General features: G+C 40.1%; 1 protein-coding gene across 11 annotated transcripts in view; it reads right to left on the bottom strand.

Annotated features, from left to right (window-relative positions):
* Acaca (acetyl-CoA carboxylase alpha) overlaps positions 1 to 27382 on the bottom strand; it is a 262246-nt gene that overhangs the window by 51840 nt on the left and 183024 nt on the right. For all 11 annotated transcript variants that reach the window (XM_087574065.1, XM_087574066.1, XM_087574067.1 and 8 more), the window contains 6 exons: positions 26418 to 26573; positions 24558 to 24704; positions 8689 to 8958; positions 6169 to 6266; positions 2236 to 2356; positions 1476 to 1586 (listed from right to left, as the gene is read on the bottom strand). In XM_087574065.1, coding sequence (XP_087430191.1) covers positions 1476 to 1586; positions 2236 to 2356; positions 6169 to 6266; positions 8689 to 8958; positions 24558 to 24704; positions 26418 to 26573 — 903 coding nt within the window. The remainder of the gene's footprint in view (positions 1 to 1475; positions 1587 to 2235; positions 2357 to 6168; positions 6267 to 8688; positions 8959 to 24557; positions 24705 to 26417; positions 26574 to 27382) is intronic.

Below are 27382 nucleotides of genomic sequence, written 5' to 3'. Positions count from 1 at the left end.
ATAATAACCAAAGGAGCAACTTTAAAAACTTAAGACGCTCAGCAGTTTCCCCCACTGCAGTGATCCTCAATGGTGGCAGCCCTTCATGCTTATTTCCAGGCTGACACTACTCAGCCTCTCCTTAGAGAGAAAAAAGCAAACCCTATGATTTCTGATATTCCCTCGAGCTAATTAGACAATGAAATTATCAACATTTGCTACATGGGAATAATAGTATTGACCAGCTAGTCTCTATTCTGTTTTTTAAAAACCATACTTTAAAAAGCACTTCTACAATACAAGTGTTCTTTTTTAGAGGTATATTTTGGAGATTTCTCAAATCAGCAGAATTGTCAACCCTCACTAATATTTACTCCACACTGCAAAGCCAGTGTCACTAACACAATATCCGCTATGACTTGGCATGTGTATAATTCTACAGCCTCGGTCAGCAGGCCATGTCCAGTCACCAAGGCATATGAGAGAGAGGTCCAGGAAGCCCACACTGTGCTAAGTACCTATGTAGTTTTCTTTAGCGTCACAAAATTTAGATGCAAATTAACATCTCCTTTTAACAGAAGAGAAAGCTGAAGAGCTAAAACCAACTAATTTCAAACTATTCCATTTCATATATATTCCCTGCTCCGGAGAGAAAATAAAGTTCTGATGCTTAAAGGGCCTTTGTGTGAGGGGGTGGGAGAGGGAGGAGGAGTGAGTGCTGTGTGGTCTCGGTTAGTTTCACTCTTCCGTGCAGTATCCTTGCCACCTCTCCCCCTCCCCCGCATCTCTCAGCCAGTAAGCTCAGAAGTGTCCCTTTTCTGTCTGCGCTCTTCCTTCTGCACTCATCTGGAACCCAATCATCTCACTGTTCACTGTTTACTGAGCACCTCCACTATACAAGTGTTCTTCTTCAGAGGCGTGTTCAGAATTTTTTCAAAACATTAAAATTGCACATTCTCAATGCCCCAACCAGTGCTAAATCCACATTGTGGAGTCAAAAAAACAGAAGCCAGTACACTTAGCCCCTGACAGCTTCCTGCATTGAGAACAGGTCTCCTCACATGTCAAAGGCTGGGGCAAAACAGAAGCATTCAGTTTTCAGTCTTTCTAGAAAGGAACTAGAATATGACCTCTTTGGAAGAGGTTTATATGGTTTGCTTACTAATAAATATTTTATATATAGTATATAACAATCTAAATATATTTTATATATAATTATATATACACACAAGGCTTGGAATCATGCCTGGTACACAAATAGTTACTCAAAATATTTGTTGAATGAAAGAAAGAAAGAAAGAAAGAAAGAAAGGAAGGAAGAAAGAAAGAAAGAGTGAATGAATGGGTAAGTAAGTCAATGGGCAAATATTAGAGGAGGAGACACACTAAAGAAGACATGGGCTGAAGGCTGCCCTTTAGTCAGGACCTTGAATTGAAAAGTCATAATTTTAATTATTAAACAATCTCATACAAATGTACCAAATCCCGCAGCTTACTTTGTTGAGGGCACCGGCTCCTGTTAGAATTAAGTGAGAGTTCTCAACCTGGATGGTTCTTTGTCCCAGCCGGACAAGGTAAGCCCCAATACCAATGGCCCGGCATGTAACCTTAAAAAAGAATAAATTCTACATGTCACATATTTATGTTCTCTCTCAAACTGTAAAAACAAAGGCACAAATGAAATATATAAAATTCATATGAACAGAAATAAACATTGCTTTTTATGAAGTCTAATGATAATACAACCTCCACCCAACCCAACTTCCAGGTCAAATAAAGGACAAAATTCACTGAATAATGAGTATTAGACACTCCAGGAGTCATGGTTCTTTTATTTGCCCATTTCACAGATGCTTGCTATTCCCACAACATGCAGATGCACAAATAAAGTACTAAGAAGAAATTCAAGCTGTTAAAAATCTTGTAGAATATTGGGAGAAATAAGAAGTAAAATTTAAAGTTGACGCAGCCTATATTTGGGAAATTTAGTAGTTTATATCATCCCGTCTTGTCATTCACTGTGTATAATTATGATATATTTGTAGACATATCATCTCAGGAAGTATTTCAGGGTGGTACCCAACAGCAGCGAGGAAGGGCAGAAGTAAACCCAGCCACACTGCGGCTTTCCAGTAGGTTTCGTGCCTTGTGGGGAATGGAGGATGTAGCTCTGTGGTAGAGAACACCTGTCTAGACAATGTGAGACCCGGGTCCAATGCCAGCATTGAGAGGAAGCGTCATTCTAGGAACATTTACCAGGCTGATGGTGATGATCTCATCATAAGCCAATGAGGATTCCCCAGCAATCATTCCAGAACCCCGAAGGTTCTCTGCTCCAAGTCCTTCTTCTTTCCCGATAATGTCTGTTATCTTGTACCTATTGGGTAGTCAAATCAACTCATAAAAGTTAACAACAGTAACAGAAACTCATAAGCAGGACCGCCACCATTGCAAGACTGTTTAGCACTCTTTAATTCTGTTCATGTTCTTCATTCCTAAGGGTCTCCATCCTGGCTTGATCCTATTTTATTTAGGAATGATATTCTATAACAGAAACAACAAAACTTGGAATTTAGTAGCTAGGTTAAAGCTTTGCTGATTCAAATACTGGTGTGGCTCTGAAGAAGATAATAACTTCTGTAAAACGGGGACAGTAGTCTCTGCCTCTAAGATGTGGAAGACATGATAGTGAAAGCAACTAGACAGCATGACACGGCTCAGACGTTAGAAGCCCTTTCTTACATCCTTGGGCACATTTTAAAGAAAAAACTGGGGCCAACAAACATCTCTAAAATAAGCCACAAGTATTATATAATCGTTATATTATATAACGATTTTTATATAAGAATAAAAAGCCCAGAGAAATAGAGAAGAAGTGGAGATTATCACCCCTCTCCTTTTCAAAGATCAGAGCAAAGAGGAAGGTCAAAACAATGCATTCCCACTTACACACAGCAAGTGTACTGGCTATGGCTCGCTTAAGGGAATGCTGTGATGTCTGCAGAAGGGAAATGCTGACCGAGTTACCCAGCAAGCATCCTGTGGGTCTAGTGGGAGTCACTCACTAGGAGGGACAGTGACAATGGGAGATGGCAGCAGAGCTAATAAGAGTCCAGCACCACACATACACGTGCATGAATACACACACACACATGTACATGGAAAGTACAGAGCTAATCAAAGCAAGAATGTCCAGCACCACACATACACGTGCATGAATACACACGCACAACATACGCATGGAGAGTACAGAGCTGGAAGCAGGGACGGGCATATATTACTTATTGTTCCTGGCACAGGGCAGGAATTGTGTTTTATTTGACTTTCATGAGCTGAAATCATAAAAACAAGTACTGTATAACAACTCTTACCTACCTGAGCCCTGTATCTTTCTGCTCCTTTCCGTCTCTCACTCCACCAACTCCATTTCTTTGTCTTAGCTGTGGGCTGTGACTGTATCTTTGCTTCCCAGACTGCTCTAGCTTTCTATTTTTAGCCTCTCCCAATATCAAGTTATCCAGTTCTTTCCCTCTATATATCTAGACTTCAGACTCTACAGTTAGGTCACAAATAAGCTCGTCTTCCTTTAGAAGGAGACGTGAAAAAGCCGGCAAAACCCCCAGACCACACCATGTTCCAAGGCATCCCGAGGCACGACAGCAAACCCCTAGGGACACTGCAGTTATTTTTAGAAAAACACTGTGACACGTGATATCTATTAGACCCCAGGTGAATTAGCTTTGGGAAGTTCACAGCTTCACAGAAGAAAGAAATGCAGCACTATCTTTATAAAGCCAGGTTTTCGCAGTTTCTGCGGAACAAATGCAAGCTTTGCACAGAAACCAAGGAAGAACAAGAAATGAGGGTGACTATATGCAAGGTAACTCCCAGGTCTGCAAGCACAGTACCGCATCATTCCTAAGTTACTCTAACTATTTAAGAATCACTAGGTACGACTCTAGGTACAGCAGAGGTAAAGGTAGAAGGGACAGAGTTCAAGACCATCCTTAACTCCATGGCGAATTCAAGCTTAGCCGCGCTTCATGAAACCCTCTTTCATTGCTCCCTTAGAACCTACCAAGAAAACAAGAATGAAATATTTTTCTCCAATTCACATGGACTACTCTTATACAAGAGATCATTAACCTCATTAGAAAGAAACATTTATGATGCCATTTGCACTCAACTATTTAATTTAAAAAACAGCATTAGGTCTATGTTTACTTTAGGAGTGCTGGGAAAAAGTATTACAGACATATTAAAGGTGCCATGAGCTGGGTGGTGGTGGCCCATGCCTTTATTTATTTTTATGTTTTTTTTAAGATTTATTTATTTTATTTATACGTGTACACTGTAGCTGTCTTCATACACACCAGAAGAGGGCATCGGATCCCATTACAGACGGTTGTGAGCCACCATGTGGTTGCTGGGAATTGAACTCAAGGACCTCTGGAAGAGCAGTTAGTGCTCTTAACCACTGAGCCATCTCTCCAGCCTGGCCCATGCCTTTAATACTACTACTTGGGAGGCAGAGGCAGGGGGAATCTCCTGAGTTCCAGGACTGCCAGGGTTACACAAGGAAGCTCCATTTTGGGGGGTTGGGGGAAGTGCCGTAAACTAAGCAAGTCTGAGAACCAATGGCATAACTTATATGAAGAAAACTATACACATTAGTAAATAAAAAAAATACACCATGTTTCTTTTTAGAGAAATTAAACAGATGTCAGGTCCTTATAAATTAATATGTAAGACAATCCAAATTAAAGTCGTTATGGGAAGTTTTGGGTGATTAAAACATGTGCTAGGCCACAAAACCAAAAAACAAAGAAGCACACCAGCTAATTACAATATGGAAAAAAATTAATGTGAGAAATATGTCCTATGGCAACAGTTAAAATAGTATGGCGACGGCCCAAGAATGCAAGAATTAGTCAATACATTGTACCATAGCAATTAACATTCTAGAAAATACTTGCAAAGAAATTATGAAAATGTCCAGCCTCACTGGTAATCAAAACTGCAAGATAAAAATAACATTGCTATCTTATTTTTGGAGACAGGGTTTCTCTGTGTAGCCCTGGCTGTCCTGGAACTCTTGCTGTAGACCAGGCTGGTCTCGAGCTTACAGAGATCCCCTGCCTCTGCCTCCCAAGCGCTTGGATTAAAGGCGTGTTCTACCACTGTTGGACTAAGAGCTGGTATTTTTGAGAAGATACTCATTACTACTAAATATAGTAATTCCTGTTTTAAACCAGAATCAGTGATATATTCAGAACAGAGGAACTCAGTGCTATCCTGTACTCAATGACAGGGGATGCAAATCTTGGAAGGGAGAATTGAAAACATTTAAAAACTTTTAAATATGGACTTTCTGACATGTAAACATCTAGAAATTTATGCAAAGGGTCACCAGATACCCTGTGCTTCAACATACCACCTCCCCAGAAATCCTTATGAATGAAATTCTTGCAATTCCATGTGCAATTAATATACTGCATTATTTTATTCAAACAACCAAGCTGTTAGGACAGAAACACTTGAAGCTGTTGTTTTAAACTTAAACAGAAACACGAGTGTGTGTTTTAGATTATGGATAGGGTGCCATAACAAAAGTGTCTGTAAAGGAATGTGCAACGCGAAGATATAGCAATGAAAGGCTAGAAAGGGCCTGCACGGTCAAAGACAGTATATTCACTATGATGTAATATTAGCAATTATTAAACTTCATGTTTATTTCTGAAAGAAGATTAGCTTTATATTAACGTAACTCTAATCTGAATAGAAGAAATTACCGTAAAATAAATTTTAGTTCAAAGGATAAAAAAACAAAACCACACAAAAACTCTTATTTCCTACAATCCCAATTACAAGGAGAGAAGCATCGTGAATATAGAAAAGGCGGTAAGAATAACGTAAGTTCACAATTGTGCTTGAGGGTAGGCCTGTGGCTGGCATTTTACTTTTTCTTCAAAATTATTTACACATTTCATTGTTTCTCACATGGGTAAATAATATAAATATTACGCAAAAGCCTCTATCAATAACAGGGCATTTCAGCTAATAAGCTAAGGCACAAATCTAAGATGTCTAGATTATACCGCAGAGATTTTCAGGGTTGTATGAGCACAAGGTAAAACAGTATGCTCTTTGAGAGTCATGGCTAAGTTCATCTGACATACAAATACCCACCTGGATTCTCCTTCATCTTCCACATGTTCACAGTGGACAGAATTGAGAGCACTCACTCTTTTATAATCCTGGGGTGTCAGATATAAATACTTGTATCCCTGTGAAGCACAAAGTTTTTAACTCATTATCCGCCATTATCACACAGCCAAGACAAAGTCAAACATGTATAAGGAATCTTGCGCCAAAGCTAGCTTTAAACTGGTAAATTATTTGAGTGACTGTCTAGCAGAACACTAGCATAGGTGGTGTGAAAGACAGAAATTCCTACACTTTAGTCACTGACTGTCTGACCTTGAAACACTGTACTCTATAGTTCCGATTTCAGGTATGTTCCATTCATTTCATTTTCAATGGGGTTAAAGGGTCATTTCTGGGTCTTTGGTGACACTTTCATTAAATATATCAGCATGGGACTCAGGAGTTGTAGGAATTACTGTTTTTCATTCAAATCCATATCATCAAAATAGAGAGGGGTAAAGTATAACTGAAAGAATCACAAATCTCGGAAATTAATATTGAAATCAGAGGTCTAGGCAGTAAAAAGTCTGAGCACAGAAATTATACTTTTGCTTTTTTTTTTCTTTCTTTTTTCTTTTTTTCGGAGCTGGGGATCAAACCCAGGGCCTTGCGTTTGCTAGGCAAGCGCTCTACCACTGAGCTAAATCCCCAACCCCATATTTTTGCTTTTTTAAACAAATAAGTTCTATTTATATTAAAAAGCCGTATTAATACTTAATGACTTATTTGCATGCATATACATACAAACTTAGAGTTAAAGGAGAGTACTATGTTATATGTGTTTAACATGCTGTATGTATTTACAAATGAGCAGTTTTTATACACTGGGATGTGGTACAACCCTCATGACTAATACTAAGTTCTTCCAATACCAAAACAGAAACACAAACTTGTGAATTAGTGACTTCTTTATATACTTTATAGATTCATTTTAATGAACTGTAATTTACATTCACTAAAACCCATCGACTTTGTTATAAAATTTTACTTTTGAGGCATTGTCTGGCTGTTTCCCAGGCTGGTCTTAGCATCCAGAGGAGTTGGGATCGCAAGCTTTAGACACCATACCTGGTTTTTATCATTATAATTCGATGAGCTCCGGTAAGTGTGTATACTTGTATTAATTAGCACCACGGTAATCAGAATAAGGAATTTTTTTATTATACCTTGAAACAGTTTTATATATAAGGACATGAAAGGTAGGAAAAGAAACTGAGAAAGAGGAGACACAAAGGTAGATAGAAAATCAAGACAAGTGTTTAAAAGATTAAGCAGAGACCACTGGTATCAAATGCTGCTGAATCATCAAATAACCACTAAGATAAGGACTGAGAACTCAAGGTTGAATTTGCAACGCACAGTCTCTGGTAAGCTTGACAAAGTAACTTGATTAGAATGGTTCAGGTTCGAGCTTCACAGAGGGAGGTTCAAGAGAGTGGGAACAGAGCCTGCAGATAGCAAAAGCAGACAACTTTGAAGTTTTGCTTTCAAGTAAAGAACAGGAGTGAGTTACTTGAGGGATGTTTGTCTGTATGTCAAGGTATAGTTCCAGGAGAGAGGGAAAAGGTGAGACAAGCAAGGGAGGAGTGGTATTCTTCACTACAAAGGGCTACAAGAGGAGGGGTGGTTTTAGGAAGCACAGGGGTTATTCATTTCAAGCACAGGAGTGAGGTGGAGAGGAGTGGGGACAGACACAGGAAGTGCTCATTGGCACAAGGAGCTAAGGCTTTTCCCTTGTTTCTCTTGTGGTACTGGAGGTGGATGCAGAGAAGAAGCAAGTCTTGTTTTTGTTTTAGAGCATCTTGGGAAGCAAGGAGTGATCCTGAGTCGGAATGAAGGTAAGGGAAGAGGGTGGAGAGGACTCAAGGAGAGAGGGAATGTGAGACCATCATCCAAGAGTTTGGTAAACTCAGATTTAGAAAGTGGAACCAGTCAGAACTGCATTTTTCTCCATCTGTGTTCAGTTGCACAGTGCACATGTGGAAAAGGTGGACAGAGTTAGGTTTAAAAAGGTTTTACTTCTAGAGGTACAGAGGAAGCAGAATGAGCAGAAACACAAAAAGGTGACAATTAAGACAATTAAATGCCATTAAGATGAACTTTGGAATTAAAAGAGTTGAATGAGCAGGGCACAGGCCTTGAATGCCAGCAGTGCCAAGCAGACCTTAATGAATGAAAGGACAACTGGGTCTACACAGTACATCCCAGGGCAGCTAAAGCTACATGGAAACTTAAGACAAAAACCAAGCCGGGTGGTGGTGGTGCACACTTTTAATCCCAGCACTCAGGAGGCAGGGGCAGGAGCGGGAGTGGGGGCAGGGGCAGGGGCAGGGGCAGAATGCATTTTACTCTTGACCATTTCACTGGCCCTAAAGAATTTTTGTAAATAATTTAGTAAATGTTCCCTTTTAAACACAGCCTCCTGTGTTCCTCTCATGTACACAGACATATCAATGCATAGACATACAGAGTATTGGTGTGTTATCACCGTGCGGCTCATACCTTGTAAGGATCCTCAGAGTCTACCCAGGCCACGTGGAACATATGACGGATTTCTTCTGCCAGTCCAATTCTAGCTCCACTGTTGGCTGCTACGTAGATGCGTGGGATGCCTTCTGCTCTGGCAAGTTCAGAAGCTCTGAGAAACAGCAAATCTTCCTGAGGCCCAAAGGAGCCAATCCGATATGTAATGTCATTGCCGATGACAATGACATCTCGGCCATCTGGATATTCAGGGCTTTTAAGGCTCATTTTCCAGGCTACCATGCCAATCTACAAAGACAGAAACAAGCTTCTTACTTGCCTTTACTTTTGAGGTTTCTTGAAGGTAAGGCACCAGATTTAGATAGATCATTCAGAAGATGTGCACTGTGAAAGAACCAAGCTGCCTCTTGGAAAGCAGGCAAACATTCTAGGACGCTACTCCACATGATTACTGTGTTGTCTTAATTCTTCATGGATTTACTTAAACAAAATGGAAAAACTCCAAGTCTAAATGCACTCAAGATTACTGAACGCTGAAGAAAGAGGAAGCAGTAGGGATGAGTCCAGGGTGTCCATTTTACTAAACTATACACCAAGACACTGTTTTCAGCTTTGGTGAGGTTTTAAGAAAGGTTTAGCATATAAGGGATAGAAAGAGCATCACCTCTCACAGACTGCCCAACTTTTATGACCTGAGGCCCCTTTACTGTCCTCTAATGAAAGATTCCTCAGTGGCTCGGTCCAGGCATTTTCCATTTCTGCAAGGGTTTACTATTGCAACTCTTGTTGCTTTTTTCCAGCTCCAGAAAACCAAAGGATGCAGAGAGCTAATCTCTCGATGCACTGTGATGTATGTAAATCTTTGCTCTCTGTTCAGTGGCATCTGACCAGCCACACAAATGATACAGACTTGAAAGACAGAGGTGATATGCCTCTTCTCAGACCCTCACAGCTCTCTCCTTTTTAATCCCCTTCTATATGAGAGCTCCTCAATCCTCCTTGTTTATTTGCTAGTCCCATTTCTTTCGTATTCACTTACACCTCAGTTACAGCTGCAGTTTTTCACGCCTGCCTGTCTGTTTCCCCTATACCTGGATAAGTAATGCGCCCCATTCTTTACCCTCTCTCTTTCTGTCTCCTGCTTCCCTCCCTACCCCCACCACTCATGCCGAAACACAAAGCCTACCAGATGAGCGTTTCTGGCCCTGCCTAATGGAGCCCAGCCACATCTGCAGCCTTGGTCCCTCATCCCCAGGCTGCTGCATATCACCTCATTGGGGAGCTGGCCATCAAGAAGGGCCATTAACAGATGTAAATAGCAGCATCCCTGGAAAGCCACATGCATCACCCAGACTCAACCCGGCCAGTGATCATAAGCTCTGAGTACACATTCCTCAATCCAATTGCACATTCACTGTAATCAGGCTGGTTGGAGCTTTCTACACGGCGATTTGAGATTCTCTGCATTAAGAAATATATATGAAACACTCACTGATAAATATAAGCTATTTAATATATCATACCATTGGCCGAATACAAAATGGATGTAATATAGGAAGAAAATTCCACTCACTTTCTGAGATACGATATTACTCTATCGGCTCATTAAAGACAAATAAGGGAAAAGAAGCCTACCATCTGAATGCTACACAGAGAAACCCCAAAGATCAGGATGATCTTGATCTAAAACAGCAGCAGCAGCAGCAAGGCTAGTTTATAAAATGCATGTATGCTGAGAAATACTTTTTTTTTTTTTTGCATTTTCAGGTACTGTTTTAGCCAAAACACTGATCAGTTTTTCAGAAAAAGAAAAGCTACCCCTGTCTACTTTCTTGTAAGTGTATTTGTAGTTATGAAGATTGAGTTTAAAACCAAATTTTATGCTATTTTAACCTTAGCCACCTAGGCCAGCGTAGATGCAAGCCCTGAAAACCCTACTTTGGCATTTGTACCCTAATGTAAACACTGTGACTGTGGCATCGGGAAAGCAGATAATACTCTTATCTTTCTTCATTATCTAGGGACTCTTATGTCACTTGGGCAGCCCGTTCAACAACTAGCCAGGTCATTATGCTTGCAAAATTGACTTCTAATTAGGTGTCAACACAGTAGCACCAAGAACATCTTTTCTCTCTTCAGTTTTTTAAGGCAGGTCATGCTATGTAGCTTCAGATGACCTGGGATTTGTTATGTAGTCCAAGATGGCCTTAAACTTACAATATTCCTGCCTCAGCCTCCTGTGTGTTGGGATTATAGACACACAATACCATATCTGGCTTTATACATTACTTTCTTTTCTCAATGTTTTTCATTGACTCATCCCCACTCCACTGACTACAAGTGGCAGAAAAGAAACAGCGAGTGTTGAGCCGGTCTCAGTGCAGGAAGGATTCTTACAAGAAAACGCTCAGGCTTGAGTTAGCACAATGAGCACACGAGGAGGCATCTGTGGTTCAATTAACATCAAAATTTGGATTTCATTGCTAATCAAACAGTAGGGTGAAGAAGGGCAAACATGGGCTTTGGAGTCAACCAAACTTAGATCTAAATTGAAGATCTCTCATTTATTAGGTTAGTGACCTTGGTATATATTTAACCCTATTGAACTTCAGGGTCCCTATATGAGAGATAAAGACCGCTGATGACTTTGATGAACTACTGGAAGCAGGACTCTATATTAAATCCAACATACAAAGCTTGCTCTTTTCTTTCCTTAACCAACTAAGTCCTATGTCAAAGTTTCATTCAAACTCCACTTCCTAATCAAAGGTCTCCCATTCTAAAGTGACTGCTGCACTCCCGTGCTCTCTGATGTTCAAGACTCAAGTAGAGACTCCATTTGATAGTAGGTCAGATACAGCATACAGCAAACTGACTGACTTTCTTCTGTTTTATAGACAGATTTTATTTTGTAGCCCAGACTCTCTCTTTCTCCTTCTTTCCTTTTCTTTCCCTTTCCCTTTTTCCCTTTCCCCTTTTCTCTTTCCCTTCCCTTTCCTCCCTCCCTCCCTCCCTCCCTCCCTCCCTCCCTCTGTTCGTTCGTCCGTCCGTCCTTCCTTCCTTTCTTTCTTTCTTTCTTTCTTTCTTTCTTTCTTTCTTTCTTTCCTGAGACAGCATTTAATTATGTAGAGAACTCACTCACGGCAATCCTCTCATCTCAGTCTCTTGAAGGCTGAGACTGCATGTGTACCATCAGTCACAGAATAGTCATTTCATTAAAACAAACAAACAATACTACTTGGAAATAATTGGAAAACTGTCAACACTGTGGGTTAAAACTCTGGTCACGACCAATATCTAAAGATTATTGATTGAAAGTCTCATTAAGCAAACCTGTAAGGTAATTCTAGGTATTATCAAATGAATGTCTACCATACACTGCATTGCACTGTAGGTTGACAAACACCGACAGTAATTAAGAGCTTAAGTCGGTGAGCAAGTCAGATGTCTTGGTACAAATATCAGTTTCATACTAGCTGTAAAACCTTGTAACCAGCAATCTTGACAGGCTCACTTTCCCCACCAATAAAACAGGACTTGTCTTGAGGGATTGTTATCAAGAACTCATTGAAGTAGTACAAAGTCTGTACACACATACTCTCAAAGTAGCTGTTAGAACACAGAAGGTTGCTAGCTGTTACTGCCATAAAGAAATGGGGGCACAAAGTAACTTTTAGGAGGGGTTTGCTGGGGATTCAGACCGTGGCCCCGTACATATATGCACACACTACCACTTGAGCTATACTCTTCACCCACTAACTTGTTTTTATAGCTAGTGAGAATTATTTATTTTTTTAAGGCTCACAGAAAAAGAAATGCTGTTCTTTACTAGAGAAATTATAGAAATGTATTTCAGAATATTATTATTGTCTTCAATGGAATACAATATGAATGATATTAATTACAGCATAAACATAAATGTCACTGATCCCTAACTGCAATGTGGTTTCATGGATTGAATCCTGGAATAGAAAAAGGATATTATTAGAAAAAAAAAAAAAAAACTAGTGAAATCCACAATAAACGTATTTGTTTTTGTAAAATACAACAATAATTTCTTCATTTTGATAATTCTAGTATGATTATATGATGTTAATACAAGGGGTAAAGAGTATAGTTTAGCGGTAGATTGCAGACTGTTGTTCCTGTAACTTTTCTGGGTCTACACTTGTTTTAAAATAGGGCAAGCATAAACTTCCAGCATTGTGAAGACAGAGGCAGGAGAATTACAAACTCGAAGTTCCAGACTAGCCTGGGCTTCTGCCATGCCTATTGCACTCTCTGTACTGTACTGAATATTGTTTCCTTACACACACACACACACACACACACACACACACACACACACACACCCTTTTTTGAAGAAAAGAAAATTGGATAGTCACTGTTAGCATTCTGAATAGCATTACAATCATGAAACTGTTAAATGCATGGTCCTGACAATCAAAACATCTCAAATGTTGATAGATGGAGCAAGAAGAGAGTGGAGATAAAGCACAAAGAAGAACATGCTATTTGGATTTAGTGGGTATAGGAATCCTGGGTGAAGACTTGTCAAAGACAGGGGAGACTACAAAGGCTGGATTTGTGGCAGGAAGACATGTTCACCCAACTAACAATTCTTGATTGTTTCTATATTAAAACATTCTTTCAATCTCAAAAACAAAGTGATGGCTTTGAAGGTTATGAATAGCATTTAAAACTACCTATGATGTAGTATACGAGTAGAAAAGGACACAAAATACATGCATACCATAACTGTAATAGGCAAAACAGTGTGGTAGTTAAGGGTATAGACTCAGAAGCCAGATTCCTAGAATCTGAGTGTGTTGGTGCACAACTGTAATGCCAGCACTTGGGAAGCAAGATGACCGAGTTACACTGTAAGATTTTATCTTAAAAAATAAAAAATTCAGTCAGATGTGGTGGGGCACATCTATAAGCCCAGCCCTTAGCAGGCAGAGGGAGGAGGATGGCTTTAAGTTCTAGGTAAGTCAGGGTTATAAAGCAAGAGCCCACCCCATCTCAAAACAAACAGAAAGAACTATCGTGGGCTGTTGGGGATATCATTTTATTTTTAAAAGAGAAGTGTTCTGTGGAAGAATGTAAACATATGTATACACAGGTTTATACAATATTAATATCTCTACCTGAGAAGTGACTGCTTCTCAGTGTTTTTCTGGTCTGATGGTTAAATACATATTTATCCTTTTAAAGTCAATATTTGTATAATAGACAAGAACAGCACCTATCAGCTAAATACATATTTAGGACTGTACCACAGTATTACAAACATGTGCTAAAGAGAGAGCTTGTATTCATATAGAGCCTTTCCTCTCGAAGGGGACTCAAGAGCTTACAGACATATGCACAGAAAAGGGCGTTAACACTGGCAGACAGGCAGGCAGGCAGGCAAGCATCAGCCCCACTTCCCCATGTCTCTTAGCTGTTCTGGGCAGGAGCCCTGAGCATCACCAGGCACAGGCACACACAGGCACCTAAAGGACAGCAGCTGGAAAACAGCAACTGCTTTCCTCTGGTGCAGAAGCACCATAGCCATTTCCAGCTTTGTGTTTTAAATTATTCTCTACCAAACTCAACTAATCACTTGACAAAATTGAATTTGATACTGAAAATGGTTTCTGAATGCAAAACACTCCGTCTGATGATTGAACACTAGGTTGAAGAATGCTTCCTCTTGCCCTGGATTTAAAGAGCGAGGTGGATGGGAGTTGGGGGGTTATGACAGTCAGGAGAAGAGACTCAAAATATTTTAAGAATAGCTTTGTCTCAGAGGATTCAGCCACTACATCAAAAGACAGTTATATTCTCCCTTCCCCATTTAATTAGGACACTGCAAGTTTTCAGTCCAGTTACTTTCTACCTGTAGGTGTGTGGAGATTTCCTATCAGTGGCTGCAGTTCTGTAAGAGTATACACAGTGTGACAATGTGCAGCACTAACTGACTTCACCTAAGCCCAACCAACAGCCTTGTACATTAACAGAATAACCACCAACGAAGTTCCGTCACTGAACCCTCTCTTTCCTTCTTTTATGCACGTAAAATTGGGCTTTAAAAAAATAAAGAAACTCCAGAGCAGAAGGCTGAAGAGGACTGAAAGGCCGCAGAAGAGCAACCTGTGGCCTGCCTGTCTTGAGTGGGCAGGCCTGTGTCTAATGAGCTTCCAAGTGGGCTTCTTGGTGCTGGTAGCATGAGGCATTCTCTTTCCTGGCCAGCTCCTGTCTGCAGCGCTGTCTAGCCAAGTAGTCCTACGCACTTATCACTGAAAAATATGTTTCCATTAATGTACATAGCCACAAGTAAGTTTTTTTTAAAGATTTATTTATTTATTATATATGAGTACACTGTAGCTGTCTTCAGACACACCAGAAGAGGGCATCAGATCCCATTACAGATGGTTGTGAGCCCTTACTGGGATTTGAACTCAGGACCTCTGGAAGAGCAGTCAGTGCTCTTAACCACTGAGCCATCTCTCCAGCCTCACAAGTAAGCTTTAAAATACTAAATTTCATATATATATTTCATAAGAGAACTTCCAGTAAGCAGGTTTCTTAGGCTCAGGGTTATCAATTCAAGCTAACTAATCATTTAAACTGAAAAGGGCAGGTGGGCCACAAGAGCTACAGTGAATAAGCTGGAGAGGAGCAGCACTAAGTGTTTATTTTTCTTATGCAAGTCCTGAGGAAGAAAATAATTCTCTGGCCACACTGATCCTAGAATAAACATGCTCAAATGAGGGAGGAGGGAACAGGGAGGGGAAAGCAAGCAGAAGAGAACAGTCTTATTTAACTGTTTTTATGTGGGTAAAATGATTTGTGCCATGGTATTTCCATAAGAAGAGGGACCATTATTTTCCTGTAGAAACACATTTGGTTTGAAAAGTATCACTGGACAGGACGTGAAAATCAAACCAAATGAATTATTCACAACCTCCGATCAGAGGTGATCATTATTTCTGATGCTCCGAACAGTGATTAGGATTCTGCCCTGAGATGTCATTTTCTCGCTGAGTAACACCAGCAATAGAGAAAGGCATTATCTATCTATCCATATATGTATTTTTTTCTCCTGGGAGGACCCTGGTTTAATGTTACTATAACAGATAGTAAAAAATATGATAATATTAACATTTATTCTGGCAGTACCCATAAATGCCATTAGTCTGACATACAGTGTCAACACTAATCATGACCCAAAATTAACACCAACATTGACATCAGCACTAATTGCACTATCAGTGTGACTAGAATGCAAGTGCACACGGGCACGTCCCAAAGCCGCTGCTGCTGTCATAAAGCTGTAACTTTAAGCTCAACAGAGAAAAGTGAAGGAAAAGCTAGGAGCAGAACACAGCAGGGTTTGCTTCTGAGGGTGAGATGGGGCACCCATCAGCTCCTGCTAGGGATTCCTAACTCCTGAAAGGGAATTCTTGCCACAGCCGCCTTCCCTCTCTCCACACTTTAAGCTTGGCTGGAACAACAGACGCACATCTAGATTTAGGCACAGGCTGGCCAGTGGCTCCTCAGTGGACATGTTTGGTCATTTTCCGTGTCAAAGCCTACAATCACCATTGTTCTAATTCTGCTAATGCCTGAAAGATGACTACTTGCAAGGCTCTAGAGAGAACACAAAGAACCCTAGACTGTCACAGCTGAAATGGCACTGAATCACAAAAATGAAAAGAACAAGATCCAGAGAGGACGAACTTGAACATGAGCTTCCTTTTAGGAACTTACATCAAATGTTACCTTTGCCCTTTTAAATATAAATATGGAAAATTAAAGCTGTACTTTTAATTAGAAACTATCAAAAGCAATTGCCATAATAAAAATATAACAAAATACAAGAAAATATTTAAGAGGTATATTTTTAAGCCACAAGGCAATGCGATATTTGATTTTATTTGTCCTGTTTGTGGAAACTATGCTGAAAAGAGTCAGTGCCTTTCCATGCTACGTGATCTGAGAGAACATCATGTACCAGTGCTAATGTCAAACAATCACGTGCGCTCAAGACAACGTTTTTGACAATTGAAAGCTTATTTTTATGCTTATATAATTTAAAAATACATGAACAAAAAGTTGACATGGGGTAAGTATCATTTTCATATGAAAAATTTCAGTCATATAAAAACAGAACCAAAGATTACAACAATCATCTTGTACTAGGGAAGAATTTCTCCTTGTGATATTTACATAGATGAAACCATAGTAATTTTACATATCTATACTCAGAAATTTAATTTTGTAAACACACAATCTTATACACACACACACACACACACACACACACACACACACACACACACACACAGTGGTATTGGAGAAATGCAGCGCATTTCACTAAGTAGGCCTACTGTAGTTCTGGAAGCATTGCCTGTTAACCACACAAACAGATGTTCATTCCTGGTACACCAGGCCTCATTCTGGGGAGTCATCTGTTGCCTCCAGATGGAGCTGTAGCTCCTTGACACAGGGTACTATGCCACACCCGCCAGCCCCCAGGAAAATCTGAAAACTTTGGATATATAAAAACAGCTAAGCAAGAGTACTCTTCTGCGGGCCATCTCCAGTACTGAAATCTGGACAGAACAAGGAAAAGTCTTGCTCTAGCAACAACGAGAGCTTTAGGACTTGGATTTAATTAAGCTCACTGAACTTTGGTTTGTTAACAGTCAGTCAATACCAACTAAACAACCTGATGTGAAATCTCCAATACTGACAAAAGCAATTGGAAGGAATTCTAAGAAAAGCATATGCCCCCCAAAGAACAATATTAGAAATTCATTGGAAGTAATTCCATTTGGACAGACTTATTTTTCAAAATTAGCCTCAAACATTTTCTAATTGAAGGGTTAGAAGTTCATTTTAGACAAAGGCATAGAGCCAAATATGCTCATTTAGACTAGAGATAAAAGAGTATAATGTTTTTAAATACCACATAATATATGTTTCTCTATATTTAGGTTTTCTATCTTGCAAGGCCCTGAGGCTGGGATTGAACCCAGAGCCTTGTCCATGTCAGACAAGCACTTTATCACTGAGCTTCATCTGCTATTTTTGGAAGGAGTCAGTGTTTTCTTCTTTCTCTTCTTAAAGCCCTTCAGAGAAAATAAAAGTACTCAAATGCCAATTATGAATATTTGTGGACACCTAGTGGTATATGACACCCTTCTGCTGAAGCTCAAGACTTCAGGTTTACCTAAAGACGTTCTCCCTCCTTCAGGCATAGATTGGTGGTTTTGATTCCTCAATAAGTTCAGAGTTCAGGGTCCTCTGCTTTTCTTGTATTTTTGGATATGAGTCTGCATCTTAACAGCTGAGCCATCTCTCCAGCCCTGGTCTTCTGCTTCTCTAAGGGCTTTTTCAGAGCTCAGCTTTAGAGGCTAGTACAAGTCAAATGAGCTGCCTTTGTAATACATATCTAACAAGACAACACTGACTTAATATTCACCATTTTAAAAGGCAAACTAATTTCAAAAGATTTAAAGAAAATACAATAAAATTTATCCAGACTACCTTCACAGTCTTGAATCTAATTTCAGGTAGAGTTAAAAAATAATACAGAAAAACATAGTGTTAAACTAGAAAAATATTTGGGTCTCGTGTTTGAGAGAAACAAGCAATCATTTCTGTATTCAAGCCAACAAACACACACATCCTCTCCAGGCACTTTTAGACAATCATGGGTTCCACGAGAATCTGGGTTCATAGGAAGCTAAGTTGTAGCAGTTCCTTTTCTCATCACTGTGTCCAAATACCCAGCTAAAGCAAACTTCAGGGGAGTACATCTTAGCATGGGTTGCGAGGATACACTTCATGATGGGAAGACCTGGGCGCAGGGATGTAATTGATAACAACCATGTCGGTGGTCAGGAAGCAGAGAGCTTCAATTGAAGTCCCTACTCCATGGAATATGGGTCACCACATTCAGGGAAGGGACTTCCTTCAGGAGATAAATCTCTCTGGAAACACCTCAGATGTTAATTTGAGACAGAAGTGTGTTTCCATGACTACAGCGCCAGTTCAGGTGACAATGAAATGAACAGCAACCAGTATGGAAAGGGCCTGTCTCCCTCAGAGCAGTCAGAATATATCTACTGATAAATGTCAGCTAAGAGTCTAGGCTTATGTTGGCTCTCAACCTCTCTTTCCTATTACTACACTCTTTTCTTCTATCTTTCCGCTCCCCCAACTCCTCTCTTTCTTGAGATAGTCTTTCTACATAGCCCTGGACCTCACTATGTGGACCAGATCGGCCACAAACTTACAACATCTTCCTGCCTCTGCCTCCAAAATGCTAGGAAACATTCTTCTTTTTTTTTTAATGCTCAAATTAAAACTTTCAAAGAAACATATAGCCTCAAAGTGAGAAGTACAATCACAACAGTAGGATCTTAGTGGTTCATAGTTGATGGAGTGTTTAATCATTTAAAAAATACTTTTCTACATTGTCTACAGTACTTTATAATTGAGAGAGAGAGAGAGAGAGAGAGAGAGAGAGAGGATCAAGAGGCTCAGTAAGTAAAGGCACTTGCCACAAAGATGGCTAACCTGAGTCTGAGCCCTGGAACCCATGGAGTTGAAGGAGAGAGTGGTTTCCCATGAGTTGGTATCTGATCTTGACATGCAAGCCACAGGACGCTAAACACACATATGATCTCTGTCTGTCTCTGTCTAACACGGACACTAAGTAAGTAAGTAAACAGGATGATAGCACACAATAACAATGATACCTAGATGCTGGTATAAGTATGCTAAGTAGTTTCAAAGCTGAATTCCTAATCCCCTACCATCTTACCCAAGAAGATAAAGCAAAAATGAAATAAACATATCAATCATGATAGCTGGTAGTCTTTAAATTTTGGTTTATATTAATTTATTTCATATTTGAGTATTCTTTTCTTTAAAAAGCAATGTGTCAGATTAGGAGGTAGATTCAACACATATTTAAGCAGAGATAAAATGTCAATAGAAACATTAGATAAAAAAACCTACCATGCAAACAACAACAACAAAATAAAAATAAAACGGAATGAAAGAAACAAGTGGGTTTGCCTCACCAGGCAGGGGAATTTAAAAAGCCTGTCTTTCTGTTAAAGGAAAGAGGAGGGAAACTCTGACACCTAGTGCCCATCTGAAACACAAGCCTCGGAGCCACTCGGGTCCCTAGCATGGAGGCTTATGCAGAGGGGCTACTGAGATGCAGCTGATGTGCAATACACTTTTCTCCCCGAGCAGCAACAACAAACCTGAAGGAAAGATTCCTAGGCCGTGCTGGGACTGCAGTCTCTCACTATCACTCCTGTTTCGGGCTCCATATACTGTACCTCATTGTCATAACTACTTCTAAGCACAGTGGTTTCTCATTGCCAGCTTTTCCTTGTAAGAGCAATGTGAAAGAATGTTAAACCCCATGGTCTAGGGATAGTTTCCACCAGCACTAAAGTCACTGTAGGGGTCGCCTCCTGACCGCATTCTCATCAGTGCAGATTGCTGATTGAGTGTAAGTAACTAAGAAACAAACAAACAAACAAAATGCCAGTGGACTTACTTCAAAACAGTTAAGAATGTAACAGCTGGGTGGCAGTGGCCCATGCCTTTAAACCTAGCACTTGGGAGGCAGAGGCAGGTGAATCTCAATGAGTTCCAGGTCAATGTGGCATACACAGTGAGTCACAAGACAGCCAAAGCTATACAGAGAAACCCTGTCTCGAAAAGACAAAACACACAAACACACAAACACACAAACACACAAACACACAAACACACACACACACACACACACACACACGAATGTAACCACATGAAAGCCAGGATTTTTCTTTTTCCTAGTAGGCAGAATTGAGTTGTTCTCTGCCAAGTCTGCTGCAGCCGTTGACTTGCTCTTAGCCTGAGCCTTTTCACAACGGGGTTTAGTGCAGAAAGCTGTGCTGTGCTGGGGAGTGGTACTCAAAATGTTCCCACCTGCAATTACAGCTTCCACCAAATGATCAAAATAGCTTAGCAAACTGGCAGAAGCAGGACACCGACTCCTTAAAACGGAAGTAGTAAAGCAGGCTGGATGGATAGCTGCGTCTCTCTGTGGCTCCCCAGCGTACATTCATCTACTGTGTATTTACATACAGTGCTCATCACTGCAGCACTGGGGCAGCTAGAAAGGAAATCAGTTTAGTCTCTGTTGCAATCACATTTTCCTCAATTTTCATCTTTACTTGAAACTATTAAGAAAATCCAGGCAACTCATCTTTAGAGCTATTTGCTAGTAATGTAGTTCATAGATTTGGTCCATGTCACTCATGTTCCCACTCTAAATTCATATTTAACGTAACGCCATTCAAATCTCACAATGAAGAAAGTATCTTGTACTCTCATCAGGAAATAGATGGTACTTTTTTAGTTAACATCTTTCTTGATGGGGGAAGGGACAACAGGAGAACAAGAAGGAGTAAGCTAGCACAGAGCCAGCAAAGCTATTTCTTGTGCTCTTAGCACAGGCACAAGTGTTCAGAACGCAGTCACATCTCTGCTGAAATAGCCAATATCTTCCTCAAGCAGCAAACAGGTTACCTAAAACTAAATGGAACTGAATTGGTCCAAGTTCTGGACCTATCACCTTTCACCTAGTTACCATATTTACTATGAAGAAAGAGGGGAAGACAGGATGGCCAACGTTAACAATGGTCTAGTAAGTCCATGCTTTCTGCCTCTGGCTGTAGGGAGAAGCATCTCAATTCATGGAAAAACTATGCAGGAAATCTGCTTTAGCTTCAATCCTTATATCCATGTGCTGGCTTTTAGACCCAGAAACTCTAACACTTCAAGGTAATTCACTATCACCCACAATGATGACCTGGTAAAGCCGTCATTCTGAGGACATTACATTATAATGATTTAATGTCTACGTAGCATCAATGCATTTACATTGAGCCTTGGCTTTCAGAACATTAACAGATCAATTTTTTATTCCTTTTTAAATAAAACTATTCCTCCCAGCTCTGTTCTGATGCCCATTCTCTTTGGCAAAGGACAGAGTTGCTCCAAACCCCATCAGAAGGGACTCTCTTTGTTCTCGCCTATCATTCATTTTTCAGGTAATACGTAGAGTGCTAGGCTCATGACAAACTTGTCTCTTTGGCCAAAGAAAATTAAACTGCAGTAGTAGAAAGTCACTGGTCCTTGATAAAAGTGGCCTCAGCAGGAGGAAATAGATCCTAGTGACACCCCGTCATCTCTTACGTGCAGCTGTCCCTCAGAGTCAAATGGTGAAACTCCATCCTTAGGCCAGTCTCTCGAAGGACACACTCCATTGTATGTCCAAGCTACCGGTAGCAGAGTTTGATCCTAATACCTTAACCTCATTCCTGTCATGCCATGTCCTATCATCTGGCTAAGTCACTGGCCTCACTAGCCACCCTGGGCATAGTTATTGACTGTTTACAAAAGCACATCAGCCTCACTCTTCCTGAACTCTCAGGCTTAGGAATAGCAAGCTCGCATGCAGGCTCAATCCTAGTCAGTCATCTGAGGAAAAGGGAAAGAGAAAAAAGAAAGCATGTAACTAAGAAAGGGAAGATAGAATAATGGGGAAGGTGATAGAGAGCAATGGCTATCTTCACAAATGCTGTTAGCATTCTGATGTCAAAGCTGCTGGGCAAAGGAAAACCCATGGTCACCACTGTACACTGCCACTCACTGCAGTAGCCATTCCTTTTATCCTAAGGTTTGCTAGGTCTTAAAGGGGTTAAAAAAAACCTTTAATTTTTTTTCTTCCTCTGTGTGTGTGTGTGTGTGTGTGTGTGTGTGGTCTTTGGGTACAGAGTTCCGTATAATAAGACTATTTGTATTCATACTGGCAGAGTAAACACTACATGTTCATGCCCAGGCAGCTCTGTGCTTGTAATTTCAGCAAGAACAGAGCTCTGTCCCTCTGGGACGTCACTATTCCCCCAGCCTCCATTCGCTCAAACACAGAATGAGAACAGAGAGAAAGCAGGAGAAGAAAGATCATGGCAAGAGGTTTCACACAGCACTGTAGCTAGCATTTCACATGGCTTTAAAAAAAAAAATCTCATTTTGTGTTTTAATTACATTAGTTAAAACTGTTTTACTCTCAGCCTCATGTTCACAAGGGCACTTTCTATTCCTCAAAAGCTATTCAATGAATCAAAATTGCAGACTAACACAACGAGCTTTTCTTTCCTGCTGAGGGGCTTGTGAGCAGAAGCCACACAGTAGATACCGAGCTCTGCTTCAACTTTGTGTGCCGATGCAGATGCATTTGCTCCTGGAGCAGCTGCCACTTCACCTCATCTTCTTGCTGAGGCACCAGATTGGAAGATCTCCTACCAATCTAAGCCTCTGCATCTGCTCTAGTGCTTGTCTCCATCCTAGAACTAAATCAGCTGCTCTTGCTGCCTAGACTGTGGTACGGAAAAGCCATAAACCCTATTCACAGAACAAATATTTTAGAAAAGGATACAGAAGCTGGGCTTGGTGGCACATGCCTTTAATCATAGCAGAGACAGAGTTCAAGGTCTGGCTATCCTGCAAAGTGAGCTCCAGGATAGCCAGGGCTACACAGAGAGACCCTATTTCCAAAGACCCGAACAATAAGACACTGAACGCAATGGAACAAATTCACATGGCACCTCCAGGGATCAGCCAGCCTGCTTACAGTAAACACCCAGGTAAGGATTATTCTAAGGAATAAGTTTAGCTAGGAATTATGTGGATCTTCAATAAAAACATCTGTATTTTTAGGTGTGTTAATATTTTTATCATCACTATAATTGTACATTAGAAGCATAATCAAAATCTTATGACTTACTACATGGAGATGAGGGGACACACAAGAATGCACCTTTATGTCATTATTATACAGTACTATATGAGAAAAGTTATCAATCTCAGAAAATGCTTTCTGTTTGTTTTAAGACAGGAAGTAACATAGCCCAGATTATCTACTAATTTTCCTGCCTCAGTTTCTAAATACTGGTGTGTGACACAACACATGGCTAGAAATGTGTTTTTTATTTTTAAAAGATTTATTATTTTTAATGGATAATAATTTATCATATTTATTATTTATTTTTTAAATTTATATTTTAAATTTTAAAAATTTAAATATATATTATTTTGGGAAAAATAATATAAAAATAATATTTTTTATTATATTCTCACCAAGTCATTCCAGAATCACTCCTTGTCCCTCTCTACCCAACTTTAAGATTTTCAGGCAGGTGTGGTGGCACACGTCTCTAATCCCAGCACTCAGAAAGCAGGCAGAGTTTAAAACCAACCTAGTCTATGTGTGAGTTCCAGGCCATGCAGGCAAATGTAGTCAATCAGACCTTGCTCCAAAAACAAACAAGCAAACAGGCTTTGTGCTTCTTTTCTTTTAAGCCGTCAACTCTGGGTGAGCCCTTTAGGAAGAACTTCTTTACTATGCTCACAATATCACCAAATGTAATAAATCAAGTACAAAAAGAGATCTCTAAAGATCTCAAAATTCCAAACTTCTATAAAAAAAGGAAAATAATCTATTCTCATGTATCTTCAATTATGAACTCACAATCTTGGTCCACTTACATTCTATTTTGAAGCAAATCCAAAATATTAGACCTTTGATCTTTAAAGTATATATGTGCATCAGAAAATACCCCTTTTCAAAAAGCACAATTTTCATATCTAAAAATTTCACATAATTTCTAGATTTGGTCCATTCTCTCACTGAGGAAATCTACCCAAAATTCTATCCTGAGTCTCCCACTTGAGTCTCAGCTCCTACTGTGCAATGGCAGCTCCATGGAAGCCTGGTGCTAGTGGATGCAGACATGGAAAGGGACAGGGGCTTAGCTACTTGCCTCGTTTCCTCCTGGAAGTCTGTTCATATGGACAAGCTGGCCTTGATCATCCAACACCAGTTCAGTATACGTCAGTATGTCGGAAGGCAAAGGGGGTGAAGGAAGAAATGCTTGAGTGGACATGGACTCCCAGAGCTTGATGAGCGACTAATGGAAGAAAGAAGTTTGACTATCAGTAACAATTAACATTTCAGCATGGATAGAAATCACTGCCAAACTCAGTTACTCTGACTCTGCTTTCTTTTCCAAGAGCTCTAGGGAGAACGCGATCCTTGGACTAAATGTTCCAACCTTCACTCTCAGCAAGCATATACTTGGAACCATTTTTAGAACATTTTTTAGTAGGTCAAAAGTCGGGTACTTATCCAACAAAGTCAGACTACTGAATGAGTCTGAAAAAGCAGTGGAGCATTAACACACACAAAGCCCTAACACCATGGCAGTGCTGCCTCAAGTCTTTAATCTCTGCCTCAGCACTCGGGAGGTTGAAGCAGGCTCTCTGTGAGTTCTAGACCAGCCTGGTCTACATACTACATAGTCAGTTCTAGGTCAGCCAAGGCCATAGTGAGTCTCAAAAGGCAAAACAAAACAAAACTAATAAAACCAAATAAATACTATTATCTCATTTTAGAAGTATGTGTACCCGAGTGTTCGAAGGTGGGGATCCTAGGGAAACCTGTCAACGGAAGATTATTTTTAAAAAAGCAGGCAGGATATTCTGCTAGTACAAGCAAACCCAGGAAATCCAGGACCAGTTTTCTACTATAGGTTAAGGGAAGATCCCTTCACTACTTTTCACAGTGAAAGGCCCACGCATTGAACTTAGATGGGTATGACTATAAATAGAGATCAAATCCTCTCAAATTGGAGAATACAGGCATACCTGTGCATTTATAAAAGCATTTGAGTCACCATGTCCTACCTCCTATGAAAATAAAACAACTTGTTCATGAAGCAGGAACTACTTCAGGTCTGTGCTTTCTTGTCTTAAACGTCTAAAGCCCAAATGACCCATAGTTAGCTGTCCTGGCTGTGTCCCTTTTCAGTTAAAGGAATATAGACTGACACGCAATGTATGAATAAATAGTTACATAAAGGTCACGTGTTTTTCTGGGTACTAGGGGAACCTCAGACTACTAAACGGCCACAGAGAAGTATTACATGAATCTCAGATGTGGTAATGCCGACAGCATTGACTAAGGACTGCAGACTTCTGCAGACCCAGGACTCTTCCGTGCTTTCCCTTTCATCTGTTACGTCTTGCCTGTGATAGAGCCACACACACTTCTGATGGGACAGATCTGCACATAGCAGAGGGTGCCCCATCATAAAGACCAAGGAGTATATTTTCATATGGGGAAGCTTCGTAGTATCATGCCTTTCTCATGCTAGCTTTAATTCAACTGTAATAAATCTCCTACAAAAGAAGTTATACCTTAAACCAAATATTTTGCTATATCTATTTGTCTATGCTACCTATATTGACTCTCGTATTAGCTTAGGCTAAGGAACCATTCTGGAAAACATGTATATGAAAACCCAAGTTCCATTCTTCTTTTTTACTATCTCTAATTAGATCACAGACATAATACAAGGGACTCCTCACATGGGCTCTTGTAAGCCAGAACATGTGGCATGGGCTTACTTTCTCCTACTTGAGATTTCTCTTCTCACCATTCCACCTGTTAATTTATAAACAGCCATCCTACGTTTGAGTAAGAAAGTCACTAAAACCATCAAGGAAATAGAGGTTAGAATAGGGTCAAGATATCTCCTGCCCTTCTCAAGGCAAAGCTGTACCCAATGAAGACTCAGAGAAAGTTTGTTTCCTCAGAGCTCCCACCCATCAGACACCTTTACCTGCCGAAACATCTCTGGGATATCATATATATACGTTGTTCCCAAGGACTGTGCCTGAAACCTCTTTGATTGAAGAAGGTCTTTGGTCACATACGGAGTATTGATTAACATTCCATGCAGTGGTCCCTGCTTGTCTCCATACGCCTGAAACATGATCTGTGGGGGGAAACAGAATGCACAGGCAATGAAGAGCGAGACAGAAAATGAAACAGCCACCAATGGCAATGCTTTCCAGGACTGTTACTTCTTGCAAAATAGTTGAGGGTGGGAGAAATGCTAAATAGTGGAGACTTGCCTCATGACTCTGGGTATTTGGTGCTGTCCTTTCTCCACCGGTTAGAAAAGACTCTAAAATAGTGCTATGCAACCAGTCATAGTGCTATGCAACCAGCCATAGTGCTATGCAACCAGCCATATGTACTAGGATGTGCTTAGTTTGGGATTAGTTGAAATCAACAACAAAGTCCAGTGTAAATTTCACATCTCAGAGACAGAGTGGTAGCACTTGTCTTCTGACATGACTTAAATCTCAGATAGTAAAAAATGATGTCAGCTGAGTAGACAGAACAGCTCTAGTATTAAAGTTAAGAAGCAGCACTAGAGATGATTCTTGTTCTTGGGCCAAATCAAGGCTCTATCACTTGATCATGCATTAGTCCCCTGCATAAGAAGGTGCTTTGTAAGTACTGTTAGTTACACCAAAGCTTCAACTATCTCTACCAGAGGCAAATTTCATCCACTCACCTAGTTAATTCTTGTTAGCCCATAAGACAGAGCCTATGGTAAAATCACTACATTTTACTAAATTATATATTAAACTATATATGCTTCTCTTTAGTACACTGTTTATAACTAGTGAATTCCTACAACTGCTGGACTGTCACAAAATGAAACCACCATGCCAGTTTTTAATCATTTTTAACTCAAATATTTCTAGAAGAGTACTTCATACTCCATATATTTAG

This window comes from Rattus norvegicus, chromosome 10 (assembly GCF_021556685.1).
Source record: "Rattus norvegicus strain SHRSP/BbbUtx chromosome 10, alternate assembly SHRSP_T2T, whole genome shotgun sequence".
Lineage (NCBI taxonomy): Eukaryota > Metazoa > Chordata > Mammalia > Rodentia > Muridae > Rattus > Rattus norvegicus.
Note: the sequence above shows the minus strand (reverse complement) of the source record. Positions and strands in the feature narration are given on the sequence as shown.